The sequence below is a fragment of the Chiloscyllium punctatum genome, chromosome 16, assembly GCF_047496795.1.
Source record: "Chiloscyllium punctatum isolate Juve2018m chromosome 16, sChiPun1.3, whole genome shotgun sequence".
In the NCBI taxonomy this organism is placed as follows: Eukaryota; Metazoa; Chordata; class Chondrichthyes; order Orectolobiformes; family Hemiscylliidae; genus Chiloscyllium; species Chiloscyllium punctatum.
The window spans coordinates 21,477,279-21,504,104 of NC_092754.1; the positions used below are offsets into that span (position 1 = coordinate 21,477,279).

The 26,826-nt window shown below is 39.5% G+C and overlaps 1 protein-coding gene across 10 annotated transcripts in view; it reads left to right on the forward strand.

The window, feature by feature from the left end:
* The window catches only part of ubr4 (ubiquitin protein ligase E3 component n-recognin 4), a 198,092-nt gene that overhangs the window by 56,072 nt on the left and 115,194 nt on the right, over nucleotides 1-26,826 (forward strand). For 6 of the 10 annotated variants that reach the window (XM_072586453.1, XM_072586462.1, XM_072586455.1 and 3 more), the window contains exons 26-44: nucleotides 1,208-1,329; nucleotides 2,122-2,219; nucleotides 3,558-3,715; nucleotides 4,681-4,893; nucleotides 7,448-7,549; nucleotides 8,172-8,272; nucleotides 9,782-9,980; nucleotides 12,143-12,331; nucleotides 12,555-12,618; nucleotides 12,855-13,046; nucleotides 13,166-13,236; nucleotides 14,317-14,464; nucleotides 17,638-17,871; nucleotides 20,228-20,431; nucleotides 21,109-21,291; nucleotides 23,160-23,318; nucleotides 24,367-24,519; nucleotides 25,336-25,563; nucleotides 26,361-26,518. In XM_072586453.1, the coding sequence (XP_072442554.1) occupies nucleotides 1,208-1,329; nucleotides 2,122-2,219; nucleotides 3,558-3,715; nucleotides 4,681-4,893; nucleotides 7,448-7,549; nucleotides 8,172-8,272; nucleotides 9,782-9,980; nucleotides 12,143-12,331; nucleotides 12,555-12,618; nucleotides 12,855-13,046; nucleotides 13,166-13,236; nucleotides 14,317-14,464; nucleotides 17,638-17,871; nucleotides 20,228-20,431; nucleotides 21,109-21,291; nucleotides 23,160-23,318; nucleotides 24,367-24,519; nucleotides 25,336-25,563; nucleotides 26,361-26,518 (2,976 nt within the window). The remainder of the gene's footprint in view (nucleotides 1-1,207; nucleotides 1,330-2,121; nucleotides 2,220-3,557; nucleotides 3,716-4,680; nucleotides 4,894-7,447; nucleotides 7,550-8,171; nucleotides 8,273-9,781; nucleotides 9,981-12,142; nucleotides 12,332-12,554; nucleotides 12,619-12,854; nucleotides 13,047-13,165; nucleotides 13,237-14,316; nucleotides 14,465-17,637; nucleotides 17,872-20,227; nucleotides 20,432-21,108; nucleotides 21,292-23,159; nucleotides 23,319-24,366; nucleotides 24,520-25,335; nucleotides 25,564-26,360; nucleotides 26,519-26,826) is intronic. The other 4 variants (XM_072586457.1, XM_072586463.1, XM_072586460.1 and 1 more) reach the window with 1 other exon arrangement.

Genomic DNA, 26,826 nt, shown 5'->3' on the forward strand with positions numbered 1-26,826 from the left:
CCCCCTCCTCTTTTCCCCCTTCCCTATTCTTTTTAAATGCTCTAAACCCTGGAACATCCAGCTACCATTCCTACCCCTGAGAAACCCATGTCTCCGTTATGGCCACAACATCATAGCACCAGGTACTGATCCATGCTCTCGTTCATCACTTTTATTCCTGATACTCCTTGCATTAAAGCAAACACACTTTAACTGATCCCTTGGTTCCTTCCCAGGAAAATCCTTCCCACTAGCTGGTCTACCTCTTGCTATTGCCTCATTTGCATCAACTCTCCCCTCCGGTATACAGCTCAGGTTCCCACCCCCCCTGCCATACTAGTTTAAACCCTCTCAAACTACTTGAGCAAACCTTCCACCCAGGACATTGGTCCCCTTCCAGTTCAGATGCAACCCGTCCTTCTTGTACAGGTCCCACCTTCCCCAGAAGGCATCCCAATTATCTACACATCTGAAGCCGTCCCTCTACACCAGCTGCGCAGCCACGTGTTAAGCTGCGCCCGCTCCCTGTTCCTCGCCTCGCCATCTCGTGGCACCGGTAGTAAACTAGAGAACACTACTCTGTTCGTCCTGCTTTGCAGCTTCCATCCTAATTCCCTGAAATCACTTTTTATATCCTCGATCCTTTTCCTGGCTATATCATTAGTGCCAATATGTAACACGATTTCTGGCTGTTTGCCCTCCCCTTTTAGAACTTTATACACCCGATCGGAGACGTCCCGGAGCCTAGCACCAGGGAGGAACATACCTTCTGGGAATCCTGATCCTGACCATAAAATCTCCTGTCGATTCCCCTAACTATCGAGTCCCCTACCACGAGTACTTTTCTATACTGCCCCCTTCCCTTCTTCGCCAGATTGTCAGGCTCCGTGCCATGTTGTTCCGTTGTCAACTCATACTTGCTGGGAAAATCCCAAATTTCTCAAGAAGACTGTTCGTATTTTATTAGGGAAAAGAGACTTTTTAACCTGGCTGGATTCAAGATTACATCATAAAAGTGGAAGGATGGTGTGTTTTAATCCACAGCGCATTGACCTTTTAAATAATATCGTTCAATCAGTTTCTTCCATCTCTTGTGTGAAATATAACCTACTCATTGAATGATAAATGTGCTTATAATGTATGAACAAGGTTAATGGTTGGAATGTTAATATTTAGCACTTGTAAATGAGTGTTTTAACAAGATTGTTTTTACCCTGATTGATATTAGATCGTACCTGTTGAGGAGTCTGTGTGAGGAGGGCTCGACTGATAGTCCAACTGAGGAGAAGCTACATGGTTATGCTGCAGTACTAGCGATTGGATCTACCCGCTGCAAGACTAACTCTATCGGTAAGAGCAAGGATTTCTTTTTGGAAGTTGACGTTGTTTGGCAGAGTGACTAGAGGCATCTGGGATGATTGCAGAATGAACTGCAGGGATTCATTTTTGCTTTCGTATTTTTGTGATTTCTTTTTCTTTCTATTCTTTTCCTTCTGCGTACATCTGTTGACTTGTAAGGTTACCTATAGTCGTCTGATGGAAAGCTCAACCGATTACTCAATGTCTGCAACTAGCATCACAGTTAGGTTACTTCTACCTGATATTGGCATACACTGTCCTCTAATGGAGATTGCTGAAGATGAGCAGGTGCAGGAACCTTGACTGTTCTGTTTTTCTCTTTCCCCATTCTCTATTTCTGAGATTTCAATATTAATTGGAGTGACCGCATTTTGGTCCAATTTGAGATTGGTTAATCTTGTACAGACAGAAGTTGAATTTGGGATTTCTATAACCTGTGTGATTCAGTGCTAAACTGGTAAATTCAGAGTTCATGTATTGAATACTACAGTGTTCATGACAACTGCAAAGTTATTTTTGCAAGCATTTGTCATCTGTGACTTCTGAAGATGGCTAGATGACAGTTAATGTGAAAATGGATTCAAATCCAGATCATTGTGGAAGTGCAAATTAACTTCATGGCTGTGATGAATGTTTTGCAATTCATAGTTGCGAGGAGGGTAAGTGCTGTACAAAGACGGAGTTTCTGTCTGCCTGAAATTAAGTCTGCAGCTGTGCAAAATATTTTTCTTGATGGTGGGCATGGTTCTTAATGTTGCATGCTTATTGTGATTCTGTTTGCAGCTCAGTTAATGGTGCAGAACCTGCCATCATCTGTACAGACACTGTGTGAAACATGGAACAATATCCACACTAATGAATTCCCCAATATTGGATCCTGGGTATGTGCAAGGGTACTCACACTTGGCTGAGTATGCGTTGGATTTGTAATTTTGGTAAATGATGCAATGCTCAGGTGCATGACTATCTTTTGGAAAATCCTGTAATCTTTCTGAGGAGGATGGGGATCCTGGTTGACATTTTTTTTAATCACTGCTGTATGTGGGATCATGTTGTGATAACTGGTCACTGTATTCTTTACTTACTTCAAAATAGTATTTCGGAAAGATAGACTGCATAAAGTAACATGTTTAAGATGGTTAAGGTGGCCATTCTTTCTGATCTATTGATGGATATACTTCTTTACGCCTGTATTGCCATGTTGTGAATTAACATTTTGGGAATCACTACTTTTAGTATGGCTTGAAGTTTACCATGCAAGGATATATTTCTGTGTATGTTTAGAGGTACTTAAATTAAGTTGAGAAGAAACTATTGAATCCACACTAAAAGTAGATGTTTGCTGATAGAAACTTTGCAGGGCAGTACAAGAAGGCATCAATAGAGTGGGTACAGGGAAAAAGTGCCTTACTTCTGGGAAATCATATGAAGAACAGTTTTTTTTGTATATTTTAATGTCAGTGACTGAATGATTTGAAACAAAATTTTGGGATTATGGTTCATGGAAAGTTTGGATAATGAAAATTTGGCTGACCTATTATAGTGAAAAAATGCAAGAGACTTGGGCAGTATTTTTAACTGCCTCCTTTGTTCAGAGGGAAAGCAAGTACCAAGAAATATTTGACAAGCTGAGGCTGTTATATTTGTAAAGAAGAAATAATGATAGAGCTGTTTAAAATCCCAAAAGAATGGGACAAAATAGCACAGAAACTTGCTATTTCCAGTCGCTGAGGAAATGGAAGAACAAGAGAAAGCAGTTTAGCTCTGTTCTGACATTGAGATTACACAGCTGTGTAATTTTAACTCTGCTGAAGATATTGTTTGGGTAAATCTATGCTATGCACTCGCCTAGGCCCATGTATCCTTCACGATGTCAAATGGGGGGATTACATACAAGATTGAATAAAAATTTAAAAAATTTTTTTTAAAATGTTTGTTCTTTTAGGGCTATTTCTTTAAGTAATAGGAAGGACTTGGAGGGATATAGGCCAAATGCTGGCAAGTGGGATTAGATTGGGTTGGCATATCTGGTTGGCATGGACATGTCAGACCAAAGGGTCTGTTTCCATGTTGTACATCTCTGTGACTGTAAGTGAAATTTCCCCCTAAATTTCTTCCCACTGATTGGCATTAGACTACTCTCTGCAGTTTAGGAGTAATCTGAGTTTTTTTGCAGGAGTTTAAATAAAATAATCTCAATGATTTTATGCTTCTCACAGCGAAACGCGTTTGCAAATGACACCATTCCTGCAGAGAGCTACATTAGTGCAATCCAAGCTGCACACCTTGGTACATTGTCCAACCAGAGTTTGCCACTGGCTGCCTGCTTGAAGCATATTCTCTTGTCATTGGTCAGACTCACTGGTGACCTCATTGTGTAAGTTTGATGATATACCTTTATTTATGATTCTGTTATATCCAAGATGTTCATTCCCCATATCTGAAAGCCACCATGATCATTAATCTGTCTGTATTGTAGTGCTTTTCACTTTAGCAATGCTGTATTGTTAACTTCTCTCGTCTTCTACCTCCTTAGCTCTTCTCCATGTGTGTTAATTGTTCAGTAAATGTATTTTTCTAATGACCCACACACCTCAACTCAGTGACTAAATATACTCCTGAACTGTTACTTTTAGCTTTTGAGCTAATTGCTTCAAGTACAGCCATTCTTCTACTTGTCTGCCAGCACAAAAGCATGGCTGACATGAAAGTTTTGAAAGGATGGTTTTAAAACTGGATGGATGCCTGTTGCACTGCTTTGCCTGATTTTGCTCCAACTTCAAAAGCAAAAACGTAATTTTCTCTGTTTGCTGCCTCTGTTCGTTTCAATAATTGCTTTCTCATCTTCATATTTTTCATTCATTCATGGGATGAGGGCATCACTGGCAAGGTCAGCATTTATTGCCTATCCATAATTGCCCAGAGGGCAGTTAAGAGTCAAAACATTGCTGTGGGTGTGGGGTCACATGTAGGTCAAACCAGGTAAGGATGGTAGTTTTCTTCCCTAAAGGGCGTTGGTAAATGAGATTGATCTTTCTGAGAATGGGTTTGTGGCCATCATGACACTTAAGTTCCAGATTTTTTTTATGGAATTCACATTCCAACATCCTACTGGGTCCCCAGAACATTACCTGGGTCTCTGTATTAATAGTCTAGTGATAATACCATAGGTCATTGCCTCCCCATTGCTGCACATTCAAGTTTGAATTAATCAGTTTATCATTCTTTTGATGTGTCTGTGTTCTCAATACTTGTTCTCTTTTCTCTCTTGTTTGTTTCTTGTCTTGAAGTAGCTGAGTTGCTTTTTTCAGTTAAGCATTATTTGTTCTAATCTCATACTAGGTGGTGTCCCGATGAACTGAATCCTGCACAGGTCATCCACACACTGCTGCCGTTGCTCTTGGAGACAAGTACAGAAAGTGTGTCTGAAATCAGCTCCACATCATTGGAACGGATCCTCGGGCCAGCAGAATCTGATGAATTTCTTGCACGTATCTACGAACGGCTCATCACAAGCTGCTATAACATAATTGCTAACCACTCTGACCCAAACAGGTAACTAAAGCTTCAGATTCATAAAAGTCTCTCCAATAAGATTTTGGGTTTTGTAAGTGAAAAGCTCTGAACTTGCAAAAGACTCCAATTATCACTGGTTTAGCTAGTCACCTCTATGTGCGTTATAATCATTATATTCGATTCTCTGTCTTAAAGCAGTCAATCCTTTGTAATGGTAAAGCTATCAGGTGAGTGCAAAATAAAACGTTCTAAATCTAAAACATACATTCACCCAAACAGTAAACTAACTCTGTCTTATGAGCAATTTGCTGAATTTATTTAAATAGTACATGTGCTCAGTGCTTATCAACAATGGAACCAACAAAGTATACCATATGTTTAATGGGTGTGGTTGATAGAGCTTAATTGCTGCATCAGAAATTTGTGCGTTTAAACTCTTTTATAGGATTGAGCCCATACACCTACTTGACACCAGCAGTGTTCGCCTTCAGAAAAATTAGAGGTGACCATATTTAGGCATGCAGTATCCAAAAGGAATTGGCAAGGTGGATGTGTTTCCTTGTTGGAATAGCTAGGACAAGGGAATATAGGTTAAAAAACAGGGGTCTTACATTTTAAAGTGGAGATGAGGACTTGGAACGAACTCCTGAAGGCTAAAGTGGCTAAATAGAGTCATAGTGTCATACTGCACGAAACAGACCCTTTGGTTCAACAGTCCATACCGTAATCCCAAGTTAAAGTAGTTCCACTTGCCTGCGCTTGGCCCATATCCCTCCAAACATCTCTTATTCATGTACTTACCCAAATATCTTTTAAACATTGTAACTGTCGCCATATCCACTGCTTCCTTTGGAAGCTCATTCCATACACAAAGTACTTTTGGTGTATAAAAATTAAAAACTGCCCAGCGCATCTTTTTAAAATCTTTCTCCTCTCCTTTAACAATATGCCCCCTAGTCTTGAAATCCCCCACCTTGGGGAAAAGGCTCCTGCCTTTCACCTTAATCTGTGTCCCTCGTTATTTTATAAATTTCTTTAAGGTCACCTCCCCATCGTCTGTGCTTGAGTGGGAGAAGTCCTGACTGATCCCGACTCTTTACAACTCAAACCCTCCATTCCCATCAACATCCTGGTCAATCTTTTCTGAACCCTCATCAGCTATGGTCCACTCCTCCCAATTTTCATGTTTGTACACATTTGTAATGTTGCACTATTGGAAGTGTCACCTTTTGGATAAGGCATTAAGCTAAGGCCCTGTGCCTGTTTATGAAATTTCCCATCATAATTTGAAGAAGAACATGGAAAACATTTTGTCTCCTGACCAATATTTAGACCACCTGTTCAACCAAAACACTAAGAAAGATTGACAATCCTGCATCTCTTTCTATCTGTGGCATTTTGTGTACTCAAATAAGTTGTCATACATGCTGACAAAACATTTCAAAATTACTTCATTGTATCAGTGATATTTGACTCATTTGAGAGGGTTATGAAAACATGATTATCAATGCAAGTCCTTTGTTTACTGTATTTTCTGTAAATATACTTCAAATAACGGATATCTGACTCACTGTTTTGGCATGGTGCAGCTTATTAATCAGCTTTTGAAATTGTTTAGGGCTGAACACATGCATGTCACCGGAATCCAGCATGGCCGATTTGTACAACCTCCCTTATTCAAAGTGTGAACTAGTGCAATTGTTGGAAACGGGATTTGAAGCTTTTGTACCCACAGCAATATGTTGGGAATAAATGGCTTGGTTAAAAACATGTTCTTCTGGACACTAATTACTTAACAGTGTACATGTCAGGATTTAAGAAATGCAGCCAGTCATGAGCTCTAGTTCCATTGAAACTGTTATAGTTATGGTGCTTGTCTTCTCCAACTTTTTTTTTATCATGAGTGCAGAGAGAAAGGGGGCTCATGTTGTATAAGACATAACTTGTTTCTGATCCTGGGGGTTTTATGCACAACATGTCCTTGCTGGTTACATTTTGTAAAATTTATAGGGTATTCGTTCCAAAGGAAAATATGGTGTTTGGGGCTTCACGTACATCATAGAGTCACACAGCACAGAAGCAGGCCATTCGGTCCAACTTGTCCAAGCCAACCTGAAATCTTAAATTAATGTAGTCCCATTCACCACCACTTGACCAGTATTCCTCTGAATCCTTCCTATTCGTACACCCATCCAGATGCCTTTCACATGTTGTAATTGTACCAGCCTCCTCCACTTCCTCTGGCAGCTCATTCCATACATGCATCACCCTTTGCATAAAAACGTTGCCCCTTAGATACTTTTTAAATCATCCTCCCACCCATACCTTGTACCCATGCCCTGTGGCTCTGGACTCTCCCACCCCAGGGAAAAGACCTTGTCTAGTTACCTATCCATGCCCCTCATAATTTTAAAAACCTCTATGTGTTAAATTTTGTTAATGTTTGAAATATTTGAGTAAAATATCTGGATTGGTATCAATTTAAAATTTTGGAAATGTATGCTTAAAACAATGAGCTCTCGGAAACATGTTTTTGGAGAGATAAAAGTAAGTGATCATGTTTGAAAAACCGCTTTATCCATTTTTCCTACAGTGGCTTGGATGAAACTATCTTGGAGGAGTGTTTGCAATACCTTGAGAAGCAGCTGGAGAGCAGCCAGGCACGCAAAGCTATGGAGGAATTCTTCTCTGAACGGTAACAGTGGAATGCTGGTGAAGTGCAAACTGGGCAGTGGGAATGAGAGGAGTGTTGGACCAGAATTCCATTATAGATTTTGGATTTGGTCCATGTTCCTTTTAAATGGGCCTTTTTATTAAACAATTGGTCCTTATTTCCCAATCCTGGATGGCTGTACTCAAGGAATTGTCCTTTTACCAGATTTGTATTTTTGTCTACAAGCTTTGTTTGGAAATATTTCTCATATATCGGCGTGGAGAGTGATACCAATGCCCACAGAATTTTAACTTCACAGTGTAAATGCTACTCTCTGTATTTTTAAGTTAAACAATATTTTGGACAAATATATGCAACCTGCATACATTGAGTCGATAAATCCTATCACACTGTAAATTGCTCGTTGTCCAAAACTTTCTCTCCTTGCCCCAGTTTTTCATTTTTGCATGCCGGGAGCACCATTAATAATTTTGAAGAAAAATTATAGTTTGGGAGTGTAATATTTGAATTTGAGATTTCTTCTAGAAATATGATACGAGGTAGAATGTTTGTCCCTCTGGATAGATGCACATGATTATATTTATTTTTGTTTATTGAAGTCCCATCTTGAGACTCTTTCAGATTCTGTCTTTTTCCCTTACAGTGGGGAACTGGTGCAGATCATGATGGCCACGGCCAATGAGAACCTTTCAGCTAAATTCTGTAACAGAGTGCTGAAATTTTTCACAAAGCTCTTCCAACTTGGTGAGTTGCATATTCAGTTGGCTTATTTGTTAAATGTGAATAGTACATGTTGCTAATTGAACCTAACAGTTAACAAATATTTTGGCACTTTTCGCATTTTTGGGTTCTTGGGTTAAATTGCCTTAATGGGCAGACAAAAGTGGGTGCAGGTTAAGAAGCAATTCATTTTGGTAGTGTGTTAACAAAAGCAAAAGCTTAAAAGAGAGTAGAATATTTTGTTACAAACACAGGCGATGCTGGAGAAACTCCGGTCTGGCAGCATCTGTGGCGAGAGGAACAGAGTTAACGTTTCGAATCCAGTATGACTTCTCTTCACAGTCCTGAGGAAGAGTCATACTGGACTTGAAATATTAACTCTGTTTCTCTCTCGGCAGATGTTGCCAGACCAGCCGAGTTTTTCTCCAACCTTCTGTAATTGTTTCTTTAGTCTTTTTACCTCCTTCCTTCCTTCCTACAGCTCAGGGTCCTGAAACTATTTGCAAGTTAACAACAATTCACCGGCACATATTTAAATTTTTGTGGAATAATCTGCTCAATAATGTAGTCTCTTCTGTAACAAGGACCCAAGCAAAAATTGGGTGACTGCTTTGTGCAATATCTCCATATCGTATGCAAGCCTGGATTCTGAGCGGTTGCTCACCTGTATTTGTAATTCCTGTTTCCTTTCAGGCTTCTCTGCCCTTGGTGTCCTACGCTTTTCTAATGAAGCTCAAAGTAAGCTTGAGGATCCTCAGCACATCTTACAAATAAGCACTTTAGAGCCAAAAGTCAAATTCAGCGTTTTCAGATTCTGATCTCTACCTCCCATTTTTCCAAAACAACAGCTGTTTATAATAGCTTGTTTTTCTTATTAGCACCATCTCAGAACCCATCGTTTCTTCCTTTATTTGTCTCATTGCACCTCATCCCGTTTGTCAATTTATCCTGTCTTCCTACCACTCTGTTGTGGACTTTGCTGATCCTGCCCCTACTCAATCAGTTTTCTGAACTAAAATAAAAACAAAATATTGCAGATGCTGGAAATCTGAAAGTGCTTGAGAAACTTAGAAGATCTATGGAGAGCAACAAAGTTTGAGTCCAAAATGTTCCTTTTTTTTATGCTGCCAAACTGTTCAGTTTCACCAGCATTTTGTGTTTTTATTTCAACTTTTCTTATTTCAGGACTTGCTTGTAACCTATAAGAGTTTTAACCCAATCCCATTCTGATTGAGTAATCGAGCTGAATTGCTAACTCTCTCTTTCCCTCCACAGATGCAGTGTGATCTGCTGAATATTTCCAGCATTTTGTGTTTGTGTTTCAGATTTCGGCATTGTAGTATTTTGTTTTTTCTTTAACGTGAAGGTGTTTTACTGTAATGTGTATGTCTTTACTTTTTAGTCATGTGTTTTGCTTCCTATGGTAATATGCCAAATGCTAGCTGAATATTGATCTGTTGGTATAGATGATGTCTCCTTGCAAATTTGGAAATAGGTTATAATGCAAGTTACTGGTTATGCTTCCTGTTTCAGCGGAGAAGAGCCCAAACCCAAGTCTTCTGCATTTGTGTGGCTCATTTGCTCAGCTGGCTTGTGTTGAACACAGCCGATTACATGCCTGGTTAACAAGAATGACTCATGCACCTCCTAAAGACTCTGACCAGCTGGATATAGTACAAGAGAACAGACAACTGCTTCAAATTTTGACTGCATGTATTGTTAGAGAAAACAGGTACAAAGAAACATAGTCCTGAGTAAAGTTTCAGCAGCAAAGGCTGGTGCTTAACATACTTTTCTTTGCATGGATCATGTACTAAGAGGGTGTGAGTTAAAGTGCTTGTGCAGACATTTACAGGAAAAAGAAACTGGGATAATATAAATGGAGAATGGAAAGAACCCGTGTTTCTGATGGACCAGCTTTTCCTCTTTGCCAACATTCCTTGATCACCCTTAGACCATTACCAAATAATATCAACTCTTTGATATTTCGTATTAGTCTATCTTGATCAGGCTTAAACCAATGCGTGTGCTTCCTACCTGAAGTTCTGAGCCTTAGCACTTGATTCTTTTCCCATCTTGGACTGCTTCCTCAGACTAGACCTGAAGATAACTTTGGTTATCCTGCTTAATTTGGAATTGAGCTTTAAATGCAACATCCCTGTCAAACAATAGGCCATCTGCTTTTTTTTTTGCTACAATGTTGCTTGCCTGTTCATACTCTGCATTCCGTACCAACTGAAGTTTTTCCTGTGTACCCCAACGCTGCATGGTACCCTTTCGAATTCTGTCTTCTACAAATTCCAAGTTGTCCAAGTCTTCAGTGCCTGCATCTTAGCCAATGCAAAGCTCTCAAACTCTAACTACCATGGTGCTTTTGAAGTTACACTGATGTTTAGGGAACTAATGAATCAGGTTCAAACTTTTAGTGCCCAACTCTGCCCTGGAACCTCTTCCAACTATATGCTCCTGAATGAGCGCTCATTCTTCTGGTTCTGATCTCCTTCAAAACTTAATTCCCCTCTGCTCCCTATGAACATAAATAGGTGCACACATTTGGTCCATTAAGTTTCTTTTTGTGCGTTTGAATAAAATTATGACTGATCTAACTGTTTCAGGTCATTTGGCATTGAAATGTTTCTGTGCCTTTGTTTTAACAACAGATCTGACAATTGTATTGATTTCTCATTTTAGATCATTCTACCTAAACTTTTTTTTTTAATTTTCCCCTCATACTTGTCCAAAAGCTTCAAAACCTACAAATTGCATCTAGCAATGATGACTTGTAATTTTTTATTTCTCCTTTTTTCCACCTTCCTGAAGTGGTTTTAAAGTTTAATTATGTTAGATATGCTTTATAAATATGAATAGGTGATTCCTGAAACAATTTCTGAATGTAGGGATTTTTTTTTTTCCTTTTGTATTTGAACGGTGGCACAGTGGTTAGCACTGCTGCCTCACAGCACCAGAGACCCAGGTTCAATTCCCGCCTCAGGCGGCTATCTGTGTGGAGTTTGCTCATTCTCCCCGTGTCAGCGTGGGTTTCCTCCTGGTGCTCCAGTTTCCTCCCATTGTTCAAAAATGTGCAGGTTAAGTGAATTGGCCATGCTAAATTGTCCGTAGTGTTAGATGTAGGGGAATGGGTCTGGGTGGGTTGCTCTTTGGAGGGTCAGTGTGGACTTGTTGGGCCGAAGGTCCTATTTCCACACTGAAAGTAATTAATCTAATTCGATTTATGATTCATTCCAAACAGTTATATTACTAATGCCTTGCTTTGATTACTAATACTGCAGTTATTTAATATGCATTTCCAAAGCAAACACATGCAATTCTGTGGCTATGTTTTGAGATACAATGCACCAACTAGTCAGAAAATATTATCCTTTTAAAACCTTATCAGATTATAACAAAGAATTTCAGATGTTTGGGCAATTTTATTCAATACTGATAAACGGGACAGCATTGACTTCAGACTGTCCTCTCTAAAGTAATTCACTGGTGTTAAAATAATCGAGATTACTGGCCATTTAAAAGAATAAATTTAAAGTGATTGATTCACTATAACATCCACCTCCACTGCTAGTGATCAATTACACTCATTAAATGTCTTGTACTGTAGAGTGGAGGTAAATTGCTAAATTACTAAATACTAAAACAAGTATTTCTAGTAATTTTAATACAGACATTGTAGTACAGGAGGAGACAATTTGCTTATTGGTTCTTATGTCAACTCCTATGGGGAGATAAAGTTATTCGGTTAGTCTCACTCTCTAGTTTTCTTTCCCTTTGCCTTAAATCTTTCCTCTTAAGGAATTTAACCACTTTTCTTTTAAGAATTACTATTGATGTTTGATAGTTAATGGTTAATTTGATTGTAATCTGTTCTCATCTCTTTAGCCAAGTTGGTGAAGGTGTCTGTACTGTGTTACTCAACACACTCATACCCATGGCAACAGAAATGTTGTCAAATGGTGATGGAACAGGATTCCCAGAATTAATGGTTGTTATGGCAACATTGGCCAGTGCTGGACAGGGAGGAGGACACTTGCAGCTTCACCGTGCAGCTGTAGACTGGTTAGGAAAATGGTGAGTGTGAGATTACAGTGCATGAGGTTAGACAAGATGTGACTTCTGGTGAACTGTTCAAATAAATTTTAACTCTAATTTTAATTAACTCTACTGCTAATGTTCTGAAGCATTCATGTTTGAGGTTGCATCAACTGCCATGTGGGGGCAGGTAGGGGTGAGGGTTGAGCTCATTCTCTTGTTCAAAATATGCAATTTCTGTAATTATATCTTTCTTTTTCAGTAAGAAATATCTTTCCCAGAAGAATGTCCTGGAGAAGGTGGGGGCCAATGTAACCCAAGGGAAGGTGAGTTGGTCGGTTGTTGGAATAATTTGAAGAAATGTAATGTATTTTTAAATCCATAATCTCAGTTTTAGCAAATATTTGCTTTTAACTGTGTGCCTTTCTTTGCAGTTTCCTTAAGTTTAAAAAAGAAACTTGTACTGCCTATAGGCGATGTGAATCAGACCATGCAGCACAGAATATGTCTGCATCTAAGTGCAGTTTGAATATCTCTTCTTTTTTTTCTCTCTTGTTTCCAGCATGTCGGTATGCTGGACTGTGCCTGCCACATCATGTCCTATCTTGCCGATGTCATGAATGCCATGCGACAGAACAGTGGGCAGGGATCAACGCACCTGGTAGTGGATGGTGAGGAAAAGGCAATTGAGGTTGATTCTGATTGGGTGGAAGATCTGGTTGTGGAAGAAGAAGACTCGCAAGCAGAGGATTCGGTGAGTAGTTTGTATTCTGCTTGTGAATAACCTGAAAAGAGTTTTATTCACTGTATTGAAAGCTGAAAGATTATTACAAGTCTCGTGCACATAATGAATGGAATTTGTTTTGTTCCTAGGATGAAGATTCCCTGTGTAACAAGCTATGCACATTCACAATTACACAGAAGGAATTCATGAATCAGCACTGGTGAGAACATTGTCCTTGTGTAAAGTTGATAAAGAGGGCTCATGATTTTACTTTGTGGTAGAGTAAGGTGCAGGGATAGAGGATTTCGATAAGTCAAACCAATTCCATTGGCAAAATGCCTCCACACTCAGCTTGGACCTGATCCCTACAGAATGTGATTATCATTAACACAGGGACTACAGTGGTTCAGAGTAAATGTTTGCCTGCTTCAGAATAACTAGAAGCAGAAAAATTTACAACCTTTGCAATTCACAGCCTTTGTTTGGATACCCTAAGCATTTGACAACCAAGTAGCGTCCTTAGAGTGTAGTTACAGAAGTAGCTTGCACAAAGCAGATTCCCACGAACAGAAATGAGATCATGGCTAGAATCATTAGATAGTGATGGTCCAGGGATAAAATATAACCCGATAAAATACTCCTGGATTCTTGTCTCGCCTTATTGGTGGATGTTGCATGGCCTCAATAATGTCTTTCCAAAAAGTCGTGCATGTGTCTGGAGTGGCAATTGAGTCCATAGCCTTTTTTGCAATGAGTTGGAGCATTACCGTTCAGCTACAACTGTGAACACCTGGGAAATTGGCCAGAAAATATGGTCCTTGCACCCATTCTAAAATCAGATGTTTAAAAACAAATCACCGTTCCCTCTGTCTGAAATGGAAGCAGAAATAAGGACAGTAATAGATTTCGTAGCTTCTTCACATATCAGAATAAAACAGGCACATAATGAGTTTAGATATACTGCATTGTCACAGATTTGTTATAGCCTAACAGGTACTGAAGTAACTGATTCTGCCACTGTTGTGTTTGAACATGCTGCTCTTTGACAAGAACATTAAATAGGGTTTTTTTTAAACACTGTTTTTGTTAGGTAAAGGTTGCTTGCCAGTTCGTTATTTTTCACTGGATCGGAAACCGGTCTGCGTTGTTAAATTCTGAACCATATTACTCAAGCATGTAAAATAATAACCTCCTTTATTCATGGTATAAATCACAAACTTTTCAAATGGTGTTTGCTTGAGACTAAGCATGACTTTGAACGAGGAAGGGTAAACTAACCTAACCTAACCTGTTGTTTCAGGTATCACTGTCATACCTGTAAAATGGTGGAAGGAGTAGGAGTTTGCACCATTTGTGCTAAAGTCTGTCACAAGGATCATGAGATTTCTTATGCCAAGTATGGATCATTCTTCTGTGACTGTGGAGCAAAGGAAGATGGAAGTTGTCAAGTATGTCATAAAAATAATTTTTACTGAAGGCAAAGAGGAAGCCAATATTTTTTGCATCATTATACAATTTGCCAGTCAGTGTTTCTACACATTTGGTGGCAGCATTTGAGATTCTTTTTATTCTTGTTCATTAGCCTTTAAAATCATGTTAGTTCTGCCAATTGGAAGCATTCAGCCTCCCTTACAGATTTCTCGGTTTGCAGTGCATCTTTTATGGTTAATGTGTTTTACTTGATTAGTCGACAGGAGTTAAAAATCTGGAAGATAATACCTGCCTCAAGTGGTATTGGAAGGGACAAGGCATTAGTATTGGGGTCTGCCCCACCACAACTTCTTTTATATACTATTTCCTCCTAACCCCGTGGTTATCTTTTGGTGTAACTCTTTCACCTGCTCATTATAGTTGACTGCACCCCAGTCAGTGACATTCCTATTAAGATTGCTGTGGAAATCTTTATTTTCCTCCATCTTTCCCAAGGCACATATTCCATGTACTTTTCCTCTGGTTCATCTCTGTTAGTCAGCCTATCTTGGTCTTTTGTACCTGTTTCAATAAAATCAGAAAATCTGTAACACAGACTTCTGTTCCTGATCCATGTGATCACCCTGATAGTACCTCAGTTAAATTTTTAACTCCTTTTTCTCACATCTGTATGTTTCTTTATGATTAGAGTAATTATAGGCAAGGTGTCAGCTTCCATATGATTTTGTTGACAGCCAGTTCTACTCTGTGCCAGACTATCCTATTTGGTTCTTAACAAAAACTCCATACCCTCAATTTGGCTTCACTCTTCTGTGGATGTTTTACTCAGACTGAAAACTAAAATTCTGAATCTGTGTCCTACTCAAGTCAAGTTGAGCTTCACGCCCCCATATCCTGTCTATTGACATGACCATTTGTTCACCCCAAATGACCTACCTCCATTGTTACATCACCTCCATTTCTCAGAACTTTATCTGAACTTTTTATAATGCTAGGACTTGATGCTCTTAACCATTTCACAGCTCCCTGTGGAGCGCAACCCTAAAGAAAACCCACTGCCTTCATCTTGCCTATTGTTCCTGTCCTCTGATCTCTGTGAGCTCTCCTGTTTGCTGCATAGTTTTTTTAACCTACCCTTTCCATGACTACTTCACTGCATTCTCCTCCAGGTCAGCGTTCCAGTCCATATCCTTATGTTTACTAACTCTCTGGTCAGTATATCTTCTATCCTTTCATCATAACTGTCAGACTGTGAAGTATTTCAGTTGTCACTTTCTTGATTTCCCAAACCTTTACATTATGACATTGCTCTCCACTCTTCCAAAGTTCCCTTAAAGCATGTCTATTTAATCATATCTTTTCCCACTCTTTGTATTAACTCTCAGTGTCTGTTCTTTCCTCACTGAAGTGCCTTCAGACATTTACTGCATTAAAGGACTATATGAATGTAAGTTGTCTTGCTGTTCTGTTTGTGTCTCTTCAGTTCCTGTCACTCTGTTTCTATCTGTCTCTGCTACATGCACAGCAATAGAAGTGGAAACTTGCAGGGCTGCTAAATGTTTAGCTGCCAGTAGAGATACAAAAGCAGTTTTAGGCGATAGTATTTCAGTTATGCTTGGAACAAGTTATAATTGGAGTCAGGTGTTCATAAAATGGCAGAATGTTTAATTAATTTCACACTAAAGTGGGAGCTTTAATTGCAGAATCTTGTTTAAAGTTAGATAGATGACAATGTTAACTCTTAACATCACTTTTGTTCTAAAGCTTGAACTCTCAGTCTCCAAAACTAACTGAGGCAGGTTCAGTTCTTAGCTTGTACTCAATTAGCTGATAGCAGCCACATAGTACAGAGTGGCCCATAGTTGTTTTAAAGGCTTGGTGAAGCAAAATTAGCTAAAAGCCATCCAGATCATAACTGGATGCTGGTGGGAATGTTGTATTGTGTTTGACAGGGCTAGTCCTTATGTTGACTAGGACTTGATTGTCATTAGGGCTGCTGTATGAAGAATTGGAGGACAGGCAATGGCAATATAATCTCATGCCAGAAATGGTCAACACTGTTAGTGGGGAGGGAGGAAATTTTTCATTTTGTTAAGAGGAACAATATCATAGAGGTTGACTATAATATTGCAGAATATAGCAGTGCAAGCATTATAATCTCAGTTGAAGGAAGTTGTTTAATGATAAATGCAAAATCAATCACTTCAAGCTGGTTTTGTTCTCTCCTAACCCACCCACCAGGTTTGGGTTCACTAACATCTTCCATCAATTTCCTCAAGACATTCATATCCTGAAATTATATTTTTTCTTATAAAATCATAACATGTTAATGGTTTTGGATGCATGGTGTTTAATAAGGACCTAGAATCATAGAATCCTCACAGCATGGAAGTAGGCCAGTTGGCCCATTGAGTCCACACTTACCCCCTGAAGAGCACCCTACCTAGAAACACCCCCTACCCTATATTTCCCATGGCTGATCCACCTAGCCTGCATATCCCTGGACACTATGAACAATTTAGTATTGCCAATCCACCCAACCTGCACATCTTTGCACTATGGGAGAAACTGGAGCACCTGGCAGAAACCCACACAGAAATGGGGAGAAAGTGCAAACTCTGCACAGACATTTACTTGAGACTGGAATTGATGAACCCAGGTCCCTAGCACTGTGAGGCACTGTACCACCAGTGTTTACTTACAATGTTGCCACTCTCCTCCGCCCAGTGATGTGTATGGATTTTCTCGAGAAAATCATTATGATAGTTTGTTTCTGGTTAATCAAATCTATGAAATGAGCTGAGTTTACCATTTTTAAAATATTTTCAGCCTTGTATGCAGTGTCACAAAGATTATGCCTGAACCAGTGTAACTTTGAACACTTTCACATTATTCTTTCTTCATTCTGGGCACACAACCTGGGGCCAAATATAAATATCTCTGATCCTTCACATCTTGAGTTCCTGACATTAATAGATCTTGATGTTTAATTTAGGATTTATCCATCAACAAATGACAAAAAGTGCTTTCTAAACCTAAAGGCTTATCCCATTTGAACTGGAAAAGAAAAGGAAAAAAAATTAGCACAGTTAGGTCTGAATATTGCGTTTGGACATTACTACTCTAACTTTCTTTGCATCTTTTTTTTTTGAAGGCAATTGAAAAATATTTAATATTGCTCTTTCTACAGGCTCTGGTCAAACGGAGTCCAAGCAGTGGTATCAGCTCTACTTTGAAGGAGTCATCTGCCTTCCAGAATGAGCCACGTGTCCCAGAAAGTGCCCTGCGACACCAAAGCACATCCCCAGCAGATAAATGCAAAGTGATGAGTGCAGATGGCAAGACCTCTGAAGATGATAAACCGAAGAAGAGTACTCTGTGCAAGCAGATCGAGGGCTGTAGGGAGGAGCTGCAGATCCAAGTGGTAAGAACATGTGTAAACTGAGAGGCAGAATGTGAAACCACTTAGTGAGTTGTTGCTGCAGACAGCTACCTTCTAATGTTGATATGGCTGTTACATTTCACCAAGCTATACTTCATTTCATTTTGCAGGATTTCGGAAGTAACAATTTTAGTTATTTTTAGCATTTGAGTTTTGTACCTTCAAACGTTTATGTGATAGGTACGCTATGCTTTTACATAATAAAGATAATGAGCAGTTGACCTGTACATACCAGGAGGTGTCATATTTGACTCGCTCATTTCTGTTTCGTTGGGACACCAGAGAGGGGATGTGAACTCAACAAGGGTTCCTACTTTTGACACTTTCTCTGTGATTCTTCTTGAAAACAGCATGCGATCATGTCAGGATACAATTGCAATTGTGATACCTTTTCCAGTGTAATAGCTTGGCAGCAGTCACTATTGAGCTTCACAGGATAAAAGGTATCTGGCTCTCTTAAACTATGCCTTAACAGGAATTAGTACATTCTGGGAGAAGGGGAGGAATTTGGGGAAAATGAGCAGCCTATCAGCCCATGTGGCTAACTAAGCTATTTGAAAGAACTGCTCCAATTTGTTCTGCATCCTTTCTCTTTTCTCAGCAAACATGACTTGCCAACCTTTACACTCCATGCCCTGACCAATAAAGGAAACATGCTGTATGCCACCTTGAGCACATTATCCATTTGTATTGCCATTTTGAGGGAGCAATGGACTTGCACCCAAAGATCTCTAGGTATATCAATGCTCATAAGTGCCTTGTCATTTATTGTATATGTTTCTCTTTCATTTCTTCTCCCAAAATGCATCATTTCACACTTGTCCAGATTCAGCTCTATCTGCCATTTTGTACCCAGTTTTCCAACTGATTGATCGAGATGCTGTATAGCTGAGATTAAATAGATAACTAGGTTCTTGACTAGTAAGGGGATTAAGGGTTATGGGTAGAAGGCAGAAGAATGGGGTCGAGAAACAGGTCAGCCATATTCGAATGGCAGGGCAACCTCAAATGGCTTAATTTTGCTCCGATATCGTAGGGTCTTATATTCCAGTGTTGGAGAACAAAACATATCATGCATCGGCATCCACCTTAAGAATATATTGGCAATATATTTGATTAGTATTATCGGCATAGTGTTTTCCATGTTCACCAGTGTCGTCTTGTGCTGCATCTGGTCAGGTGGCAGCCTATGCCTTCACAGCTAATTACTTTGTCATTGGGAAGCTCTAGACGAAAGATAGTTGTCAACTGAAGAAGCTTGCTCCAAAGACAAGTCAATTTTACTTGCTGCAATATCAATAATAGTAGTACCATGTCATCTGGCATGCTGTCTGAATCAAGATAAAAATATGTCATCCCTTTGTATTTAGTTGATAACTTCATCTGAAGCTCTACTTGCAATGGCTATCTCCCCCCCCCCCCCCCCCACTCAATTCCACATGTAGGTTCCTAAGAAAAGTTGATGTAATGATCAACCCCCCTTTGAACATGAACCCACTAATTGCCTCCCCTAGAAAAGAAAGGTGCTTTTTACTTTTATAATGTTGTGAACTGGTGAGGTAAAAGACATTAGGTTTTGGGAACGAACCACTTATTGCTGCGAATAAAAAAGAAGAAACTAACTCCCATGGCAAGTGTCATACAGGTGAAGCTCCCCGTGCATTGTTCTATCAAACACACTCAGGTCAGGTTCCAAATGGATTAGGTACAGACTAAGCTATACGCTGCACTGTCCCATCAAGCATACTGTATTAAATATTGTAATTATCTAAAACATTACAATTTATTCATCCTTGAGCCTTGTATTCAAGGGGATACAAGCCTGAATGTGCAACCTGCCTCATAATATAAGCCTGGTATTATTCTCGTGAATCTGCTGTTTATTTCCAATTCCAGTGTGTTGTCCCTGAGGTCTGGGTGTCCAAAATTGCACGCAGTACTCCAGATGAGATATGACTGGAGTTATGTACATTTGTAACATAACTTTCTCTTTTGTATTTCAGTTCTTTTGAGACAAAAACAAATAATCCATTTGCCTTTTCAATTTATTTGCACCTGTCCATTCGTTTTGTAATTGTTTTAATGCTTGGATCCCTAAATTACTGCTCACCCACCGTTCTGAGTTTCTGACCATTGGCAGTTTGGTTGCGATTTTCACATTGGATCCAAACATGAATACAAGACTTTCATTTTTATGCTTTTATTGGATTCAAACCGCTCTCAAAACTTGAAAGGCCTATTTCAAACCTATTGTATTAACAGTCACCCTGACACAGGCACGTGAACAAAATTTCAGTCATCCCAATTTGCTAACCCTGTTCCTCTTTCCTTTTCCTAGTCTGGTTGTTCCACTGCTGGGTTAGTCCTTGATATGCTCATCTTCCTGATGGATGCAATCCAGACAAATTTCCAGCAAGCCTCGGCAGTTGGCAGTAGCAGCCGCGCTCAGCAGGCATTAGATGATCTGCACACAATGGAGAAGAACATGGAAATGACTGACCAGCTGATGGTACGCCCTGGAACTGGCAATGGAGTGTTGAGGGTTAGAAAGTGTTTGGTACAGTAATTGAGTATAATGAGTGTATTGCTGCATAATATATGTGAACTCTGATATTCCTCTGTAACAGCAGTGAAATGAATCTCTGTATAATCCAAGGTCAAATGACATGTAATCACACTCCTTAGAACTGGCCTTCATTGCAGTGCACCACACTGCAAACAGCTAGCTAAAATCCACAATGAACATAACTATGTAATAAAAAATCACAAAGCGGTGACACATTATGGGATTGATTTAGTATCATGAGGCTGAAGCTTGGAGAATCTTTTCCATCCCTGTTGTTTTTGTCCACCTTATTCCTTGGTTCTGATTATGTTTATTGGATACGTAGAGATATTGGTAAGTAGCATAAATAAACAGAGACATTGCCTGTGTGACACAGTACATTATCAAGTGGAATACTGCAGGATTTGCTGTAATAGAGGAACTGCTGTCGGAGGAATCTTAACTACTTCGCTTCACATTTTAAATAATTTTGCTAATAGCACTTTTATTTATCACATGGGTTGGGAATGTTTGAAAGTTGTTTGTTTGTATTTTGTCTGAGATGAGCTGTTGCCTGCTTAGTTTTTGTCCTGTTTATTTGAGTTTTTTTCATTATTATTCAAGATGGCTTTTTGATGCTCTGGGGTTTCTAATTGAATGCCTTAATCTTGTAGGTTCCAACCCTGGGCTCTCAGGAAGGTGCCTTTGAGAATGTGCGGATGAATTACAGTGGGGATCAAGGGCAGACAATCCGTCAACTAATCAGCGCACATGTGCTGCGTCGTGTTGCAATGTGTGTTCTTTCCTCTCCCCATGGCCGCCGACAGCACCTGGCTGTAAGCCACGAGAAGGGAAAAGTGCGTTTTATTTTTATATTTGGGTTTGAGGGTTCCTTGGAAAGCGATTTACTGTAATTCACTTTTTAGGCAATGTTTGTATGTTGAGTAACTTTGACAAGACTTCATTTTTGTCAAAACATCTGAGCCGCTTTCTTCACAACCGCATAAGCAGTTAAAATCATGTAGACACTAGATTGGGTATGGACAGTATGGTTAGTTTTTTAGGCAAATATGGGAAGTTGTCAGGTTGATCAAATGTGGTTTCACAATTTTCTGTGGGCTTTGAGCTTTTATATAGTATCATTAGCATGGAAGTAACATCCCAAGGTCACAGTTGTATAAAGAAAAAAAGGGAGTGCTCAATGACAGCAGATGTGAGGATATCTGAACCAGACCTAGACCAGAAATGGATTTGTAGGAAGTCTGAAAGAGGAGAAAAGATAATATTTTGGGGGAATTCTCGAGTTTGGGGTCTAAACTTTAAAGGCACAGCCACCAATAGTGGGAAAAATAGAAGCTGGAAGAAAGGCAGAGGGGTTCCTCAGGCAACTCATTCCGTTCAAACAGCACCCTCTGAGTGAAAAAGTTGCACATTAGGTATCTTCTAAATCTTTCCCCTTTCATCTTAAATCTGTGCCCTCTAGTTCTGGACACTCCCCACCCCAGGGAAAGACCTTGTCTATTTATCCTATCCCTGCCCTTCATAATTTTATAAACCACCTGTAAGGTCACCCCTCAGCCTCTGATGCTCCTGGAAAAACAGCCCTATTCAGCCTTTCCCTATAGCTCAAATCCTCCAACCCTGGCAACATACTTGTAAATCTTTTCTGAACCCTTTCAAGTTTCACTATTTCTTCCAATAGGAAAGAGACCTGGTTTGCACACAATATTCCACAAGTGGCCTAACCAATGTCCTGTAAAGCTGCAACATGACTTCCCAACTCCAATACTTAATGCTGTGGTTCAAAAAGCCTATCAAACACCCTCTTCAGTATCCTATCTACCTGCGAATCCACTTTCAAGGAACTATGAACTTGCACTCCAAAGTCACTTTGTTCAGCAACGCGTCCCAAGACCTTACCATTAAGTGTATAAATCCTGCTAAGATATGCTTTTCCAAAATGCAGTGCCTCACATTTATCTAGATTAAACTCGATCTGCCACTCAGCCCATTGGCCCATCTGATCAAGATCCTGTTGTACTCTGTGGTAGCCTTTGGTGTCCACTACACTTCCAATTTTGGTGTCATCTGCTAACTTACTAACTATACTTCCTGTGTTCCTCAAATCATTTGTATAGATGACAAAAAGCAGTGGACCCAGCACCAATCCTTGTGGCATTCCACTGGTCACAGGCTTCCAGTCTGAAATGGAACCCTTCACCACCATCCTCTCTCTTCTAACCTTTGAGCCAGTTCTGCGTCCAAATGGCTGGTTCTCCCTGTATTCCATGTGATCTAACCTTGCTAACCAGTTTACCATGAGGAACCTTGTTGAATGCCTTACTGAAGTCCATATAGATCACGTCCACTGCCTCTTCCCTCATCAACCTCTTTCGTTACTACTACAGAAAACTCGATCGAGTTCATGAGACATGACATCTCACGTGCAAAGCTATGTTGATCATCCATTATCAGTCCGTGCCTTTCCAAATGCATGTAAATCCTGTCCCTCAGGACTCCGAGCAACAACTTGCCCACCACTGATGTCAGGCTCACTGGTCTGTAGTTTCCTGAGAAGTTGCTGAGGAGGGGAATGGAATCAGGAACATGTCCAAGATAGAATATCTAAGAGGCAATGCATTCAAGCTCTAGTTTCTTATAATCTGAGGATGCATCCACAGAACTCATTTTCAGTTCAAACTACACCATTTCTATTCCCTTGTAGATCACCGTGCTGCAGCTATCAGCTTTACTCAAACAAGCTGACTCAAGCAAACGGAAATTGACATTGACTCGTCTAGCTTCAGCTCCGGTTCCCTTCACTGTTCTGAGTCTTACCGGAAATCCATGTAATGAGGATTACCTTGCTGTGTGTGGACTCAAGGTATGTGGTGTTTGAACCATCAGAAAGATTGACCTTTTGTTTAGAAGGGGTTGTCTTTATATGTCTAAATCTTTGAAGATGACAACACAGTTTTCAATCATTTAATAATCATTTAATAAAAGGATGCAGGATCCTTGACTTAATAAATAGAGGCACAGATTATAAAACCAAGGAAGCTGTGTTAAATCATCACAAATCACCAACTAGCTCTAAATTGGAGTGGTATGTCCATTTGTCTGGACGCTGCAGTTAGGATGGATGTTTTAGAATAGCCTTAAAGACAAAGATCTTCAGTAACCAGTGAAATAGAGATGCTGGGATTGGTCTCCCTAGACCTAAGAAGGTGAAGGGAGAGATTAACTGAACATGCTCAAAATTGTGAGGATCTTTGTCAGGGTATTAGCTCTTACTGGCAGAAATATTGGCAACTAAAGGAAACATTTTTATTATTGGTATGAAATCTGTGGGCAAAATTAGAATTTTTCCCACACTGGGTTATTCTGATCTGGAATGCGCTGTCACAAACCTAATTGTATTTTAGCCATTGTGTGCTGGAGATTGATATCTCAGAATTTATGTCACATCAAATACTGCTTTGTTTTATATTGGTTGAAACCATGAGACCAGGATATCATAGTTGAAATATCATGCATCTGAAATATCATGCATCTGTGGTAGATGTTGTTCAGCACTCCCTCTAGTGATCCTTACCTGAAATTGAATGAGTACAGACTCAGTCTGGTTATGTTGACTGTTCCATCAAATTGTTTGCTTGCCTTACTATCTAGCTTCACATGTGAATCATGATCTCCAAGTTGAGTCATTACATTGGGAAGGGACAGTCTTTTTCAAATGTCATTATTTTCAACATTCCTGACTGACAGGATGTTATTACTAACCGAAATTGACTTCGGTCACATCTTGTACATTTCTTGGGTGGCGCTCATAAGTCACAAATTGTTTTTCTGTTCATCTTATGATTATTTCCTGCTTAATATAGATTGAAGGTATAGTAGTAACATTTTTGTTTATGCATCTCATTTTCCAGGACTGTCATGTTCTAACATTCAGCAATTCAGGATCAGTCTCTGATCATCTTGTTCTCCATCCACAACTTGCCACTGGCAACTTCATCATTAAAGCAGTGTGGCTTCCAGGATCACAGACAGAGCTTGCAATTATAACAGCAGATTTTGTCAAGGTAAGGCTGGGGTAACTGAGTGTAATCCTTTTGCTAATCTACATTTCTCTTTCAGCATGCTCTGATATTCCACTAAAAAACAAAAGGAGATTTGTATCTGGCTGCAATGGTAAATGTTGTCTTTGGTATGGTGGCTGGTGTCAGGGCTAAAGAGTGGAACTTTTCTCATTTGTGCCACCTTTTGACAGCTTCAGGCACTCCTGGCGGGGACATTCCAATTGATCTGCCTTAAAAGTTCTGGTGGGAGAACCTTGGATCCTTCCGTGGTCCATGTTAGCATTCCTTATGTTGAATTAGTGGCAAGTTAATTTACTGAAGGCTGTTCAAGAACGGAGTTACAGCTGTTGCAACTAATTTATTTCAAGACTCTTGCAACTTAAAATAAAGGTATCTTGACATTACATTTGAATGAAGTTCCTAGAGTGGCAGGGGTATGAATTGTTTTGCCAGTCAGTACCTAAAGAGTAGTTTTTTATTTGCTGCCATTCAAGGATATGAGAATAGGCAACATTGTCCCTAAGCCGAATTGCTCTACAAAGTAATCATCTGTAAAAAATGTAACATTAAAGATATGGAATTGAAAAATAAGTATCCTTAAAAAACACTTTTCAAAGACCAATTGCCTGCTAAGCTGTCCTTAACCAATCTTAAATTGCAGGGACTAAACTGGTGTTACTTTTCATTTCAAAGTTGTTTTAAATTCAAATAGAAGATTCCACATGCGCAAGCAACACAAGCTGCTGCTGTTAAATATTGTTAAGTGTAAAGTAGGTGCATTAGTTCCTTCACAGATTGTGTCTTAACCTTTGTTTGCAGGTTTATGACTTGTCCACTGATGCCTTGAGTCCAATGTACTATTTTCTTCTGCCAAGCTCCAAGATCCGTGACACAACATTTTTGTTCAGTGAGGAAGGGAAGAGTATTATTGTTATTATGTCTTCAGCTGGTTATATCTACACCCAAGTGATGGAAGAAGCAAGCAGTGCTCAGCATGGACCATTCTATGTCACTAATGTACTTGAAATCGTGCATGAAGATTTGAAGGTGTGTGGGAGAATGAGTTTTGTATTTTTAATGTCAGGTTTCTCTATCCAAGTGTAATATTTTCTAGTTAGTATAGGCCCCTTGGGAGTCCTTTTCGAGCTAATACCTGAAGTCAGCTGGAATTTGATAGAGCTCAGTTGATAAAATAGCTAGAAATTAAAATTGGGTTGTTTGGACTATTTTAGAAATTCTTTGAAGGCATTGAATTTGCAACCCAGAAATTGTAAATTCCAAGTCTAATTTAAGAATTTGTGAAATTTAAATTAACAACATTGGTAATTTAATGATGACAAGAACCTATACTTCTGGCTCCACCCGATCTGCCTTGTGTGAGACTCAGGTCAACTAGGGATAAGCAGTAAAAACTGTATTACTGTTGTCACCCATATTCTAACAAGAAATCTGTAAACCTTTCTAGTAATTTGGTGCTGAGGCTGCCAGTACAAGCAGTCGTGACCATTAGGGCTGAAAACATTTGCATTTAGTTGGCGTTCTCTTTATTCTGCCCTAAAATGCTATGCAGTGTCGTAGTTGTTGTGCTATAGGAAGCATAATATTAATTGTAACCTAAGTACCACAAACTGTGGAATTCATGTGCTGTATTTTCATAATCTCTTTGAATGAAAACATCAAATTTGATAAAGGAAGGTGCTGTTTATATATAAAATAAATAAAACCTCCATCTGGAATGTAAATATAAAATCTTTTGCGTGTTAATTCATCATTTAAGTGTTTGTGTAAACGCATTCTGTTCAGTGTGCGCATTTGAACATAGTTCATTTTCTTTTTCTTTCCAGGACAGTAATGGGCAGGTTGCAGGTGGTGGTGTCTCGGTTTATTACTCCCATGTTCTGCAGATGCTGTTTTTTAGTTATAGTCAAGGCAAGTCCTTTGCTGCCATGTTAAGTCGCATATCACTGGAAGTGCAACGGTTGTTTCCAATCAATCTGAAAAGGTGAGTGACACCTAGGACTATCTGTCAGGAATTGAGGGAGAGATGCTTCTTTGTTTAACTTTGAGGAACCTGTTCGATTTCCTGGTTTTATGTTTTCTGATTCATATGGTTACATTAATAATTTGGTAGCCAAACAAAATGTGCCCCAGTGGAGATTAGTTAAATGGTAACAAGAAAGCTGACAAAGCTCTCAATGCTGTTAACTCTCAGGTCTGTCAGTTTTTGCAGACAGGGCAGGTTAAAGTTTCACATCCAGAATCTTAGCCAGAACCCTCATCTGAAATATCAATTTAGTCTGCTCTTCCCAG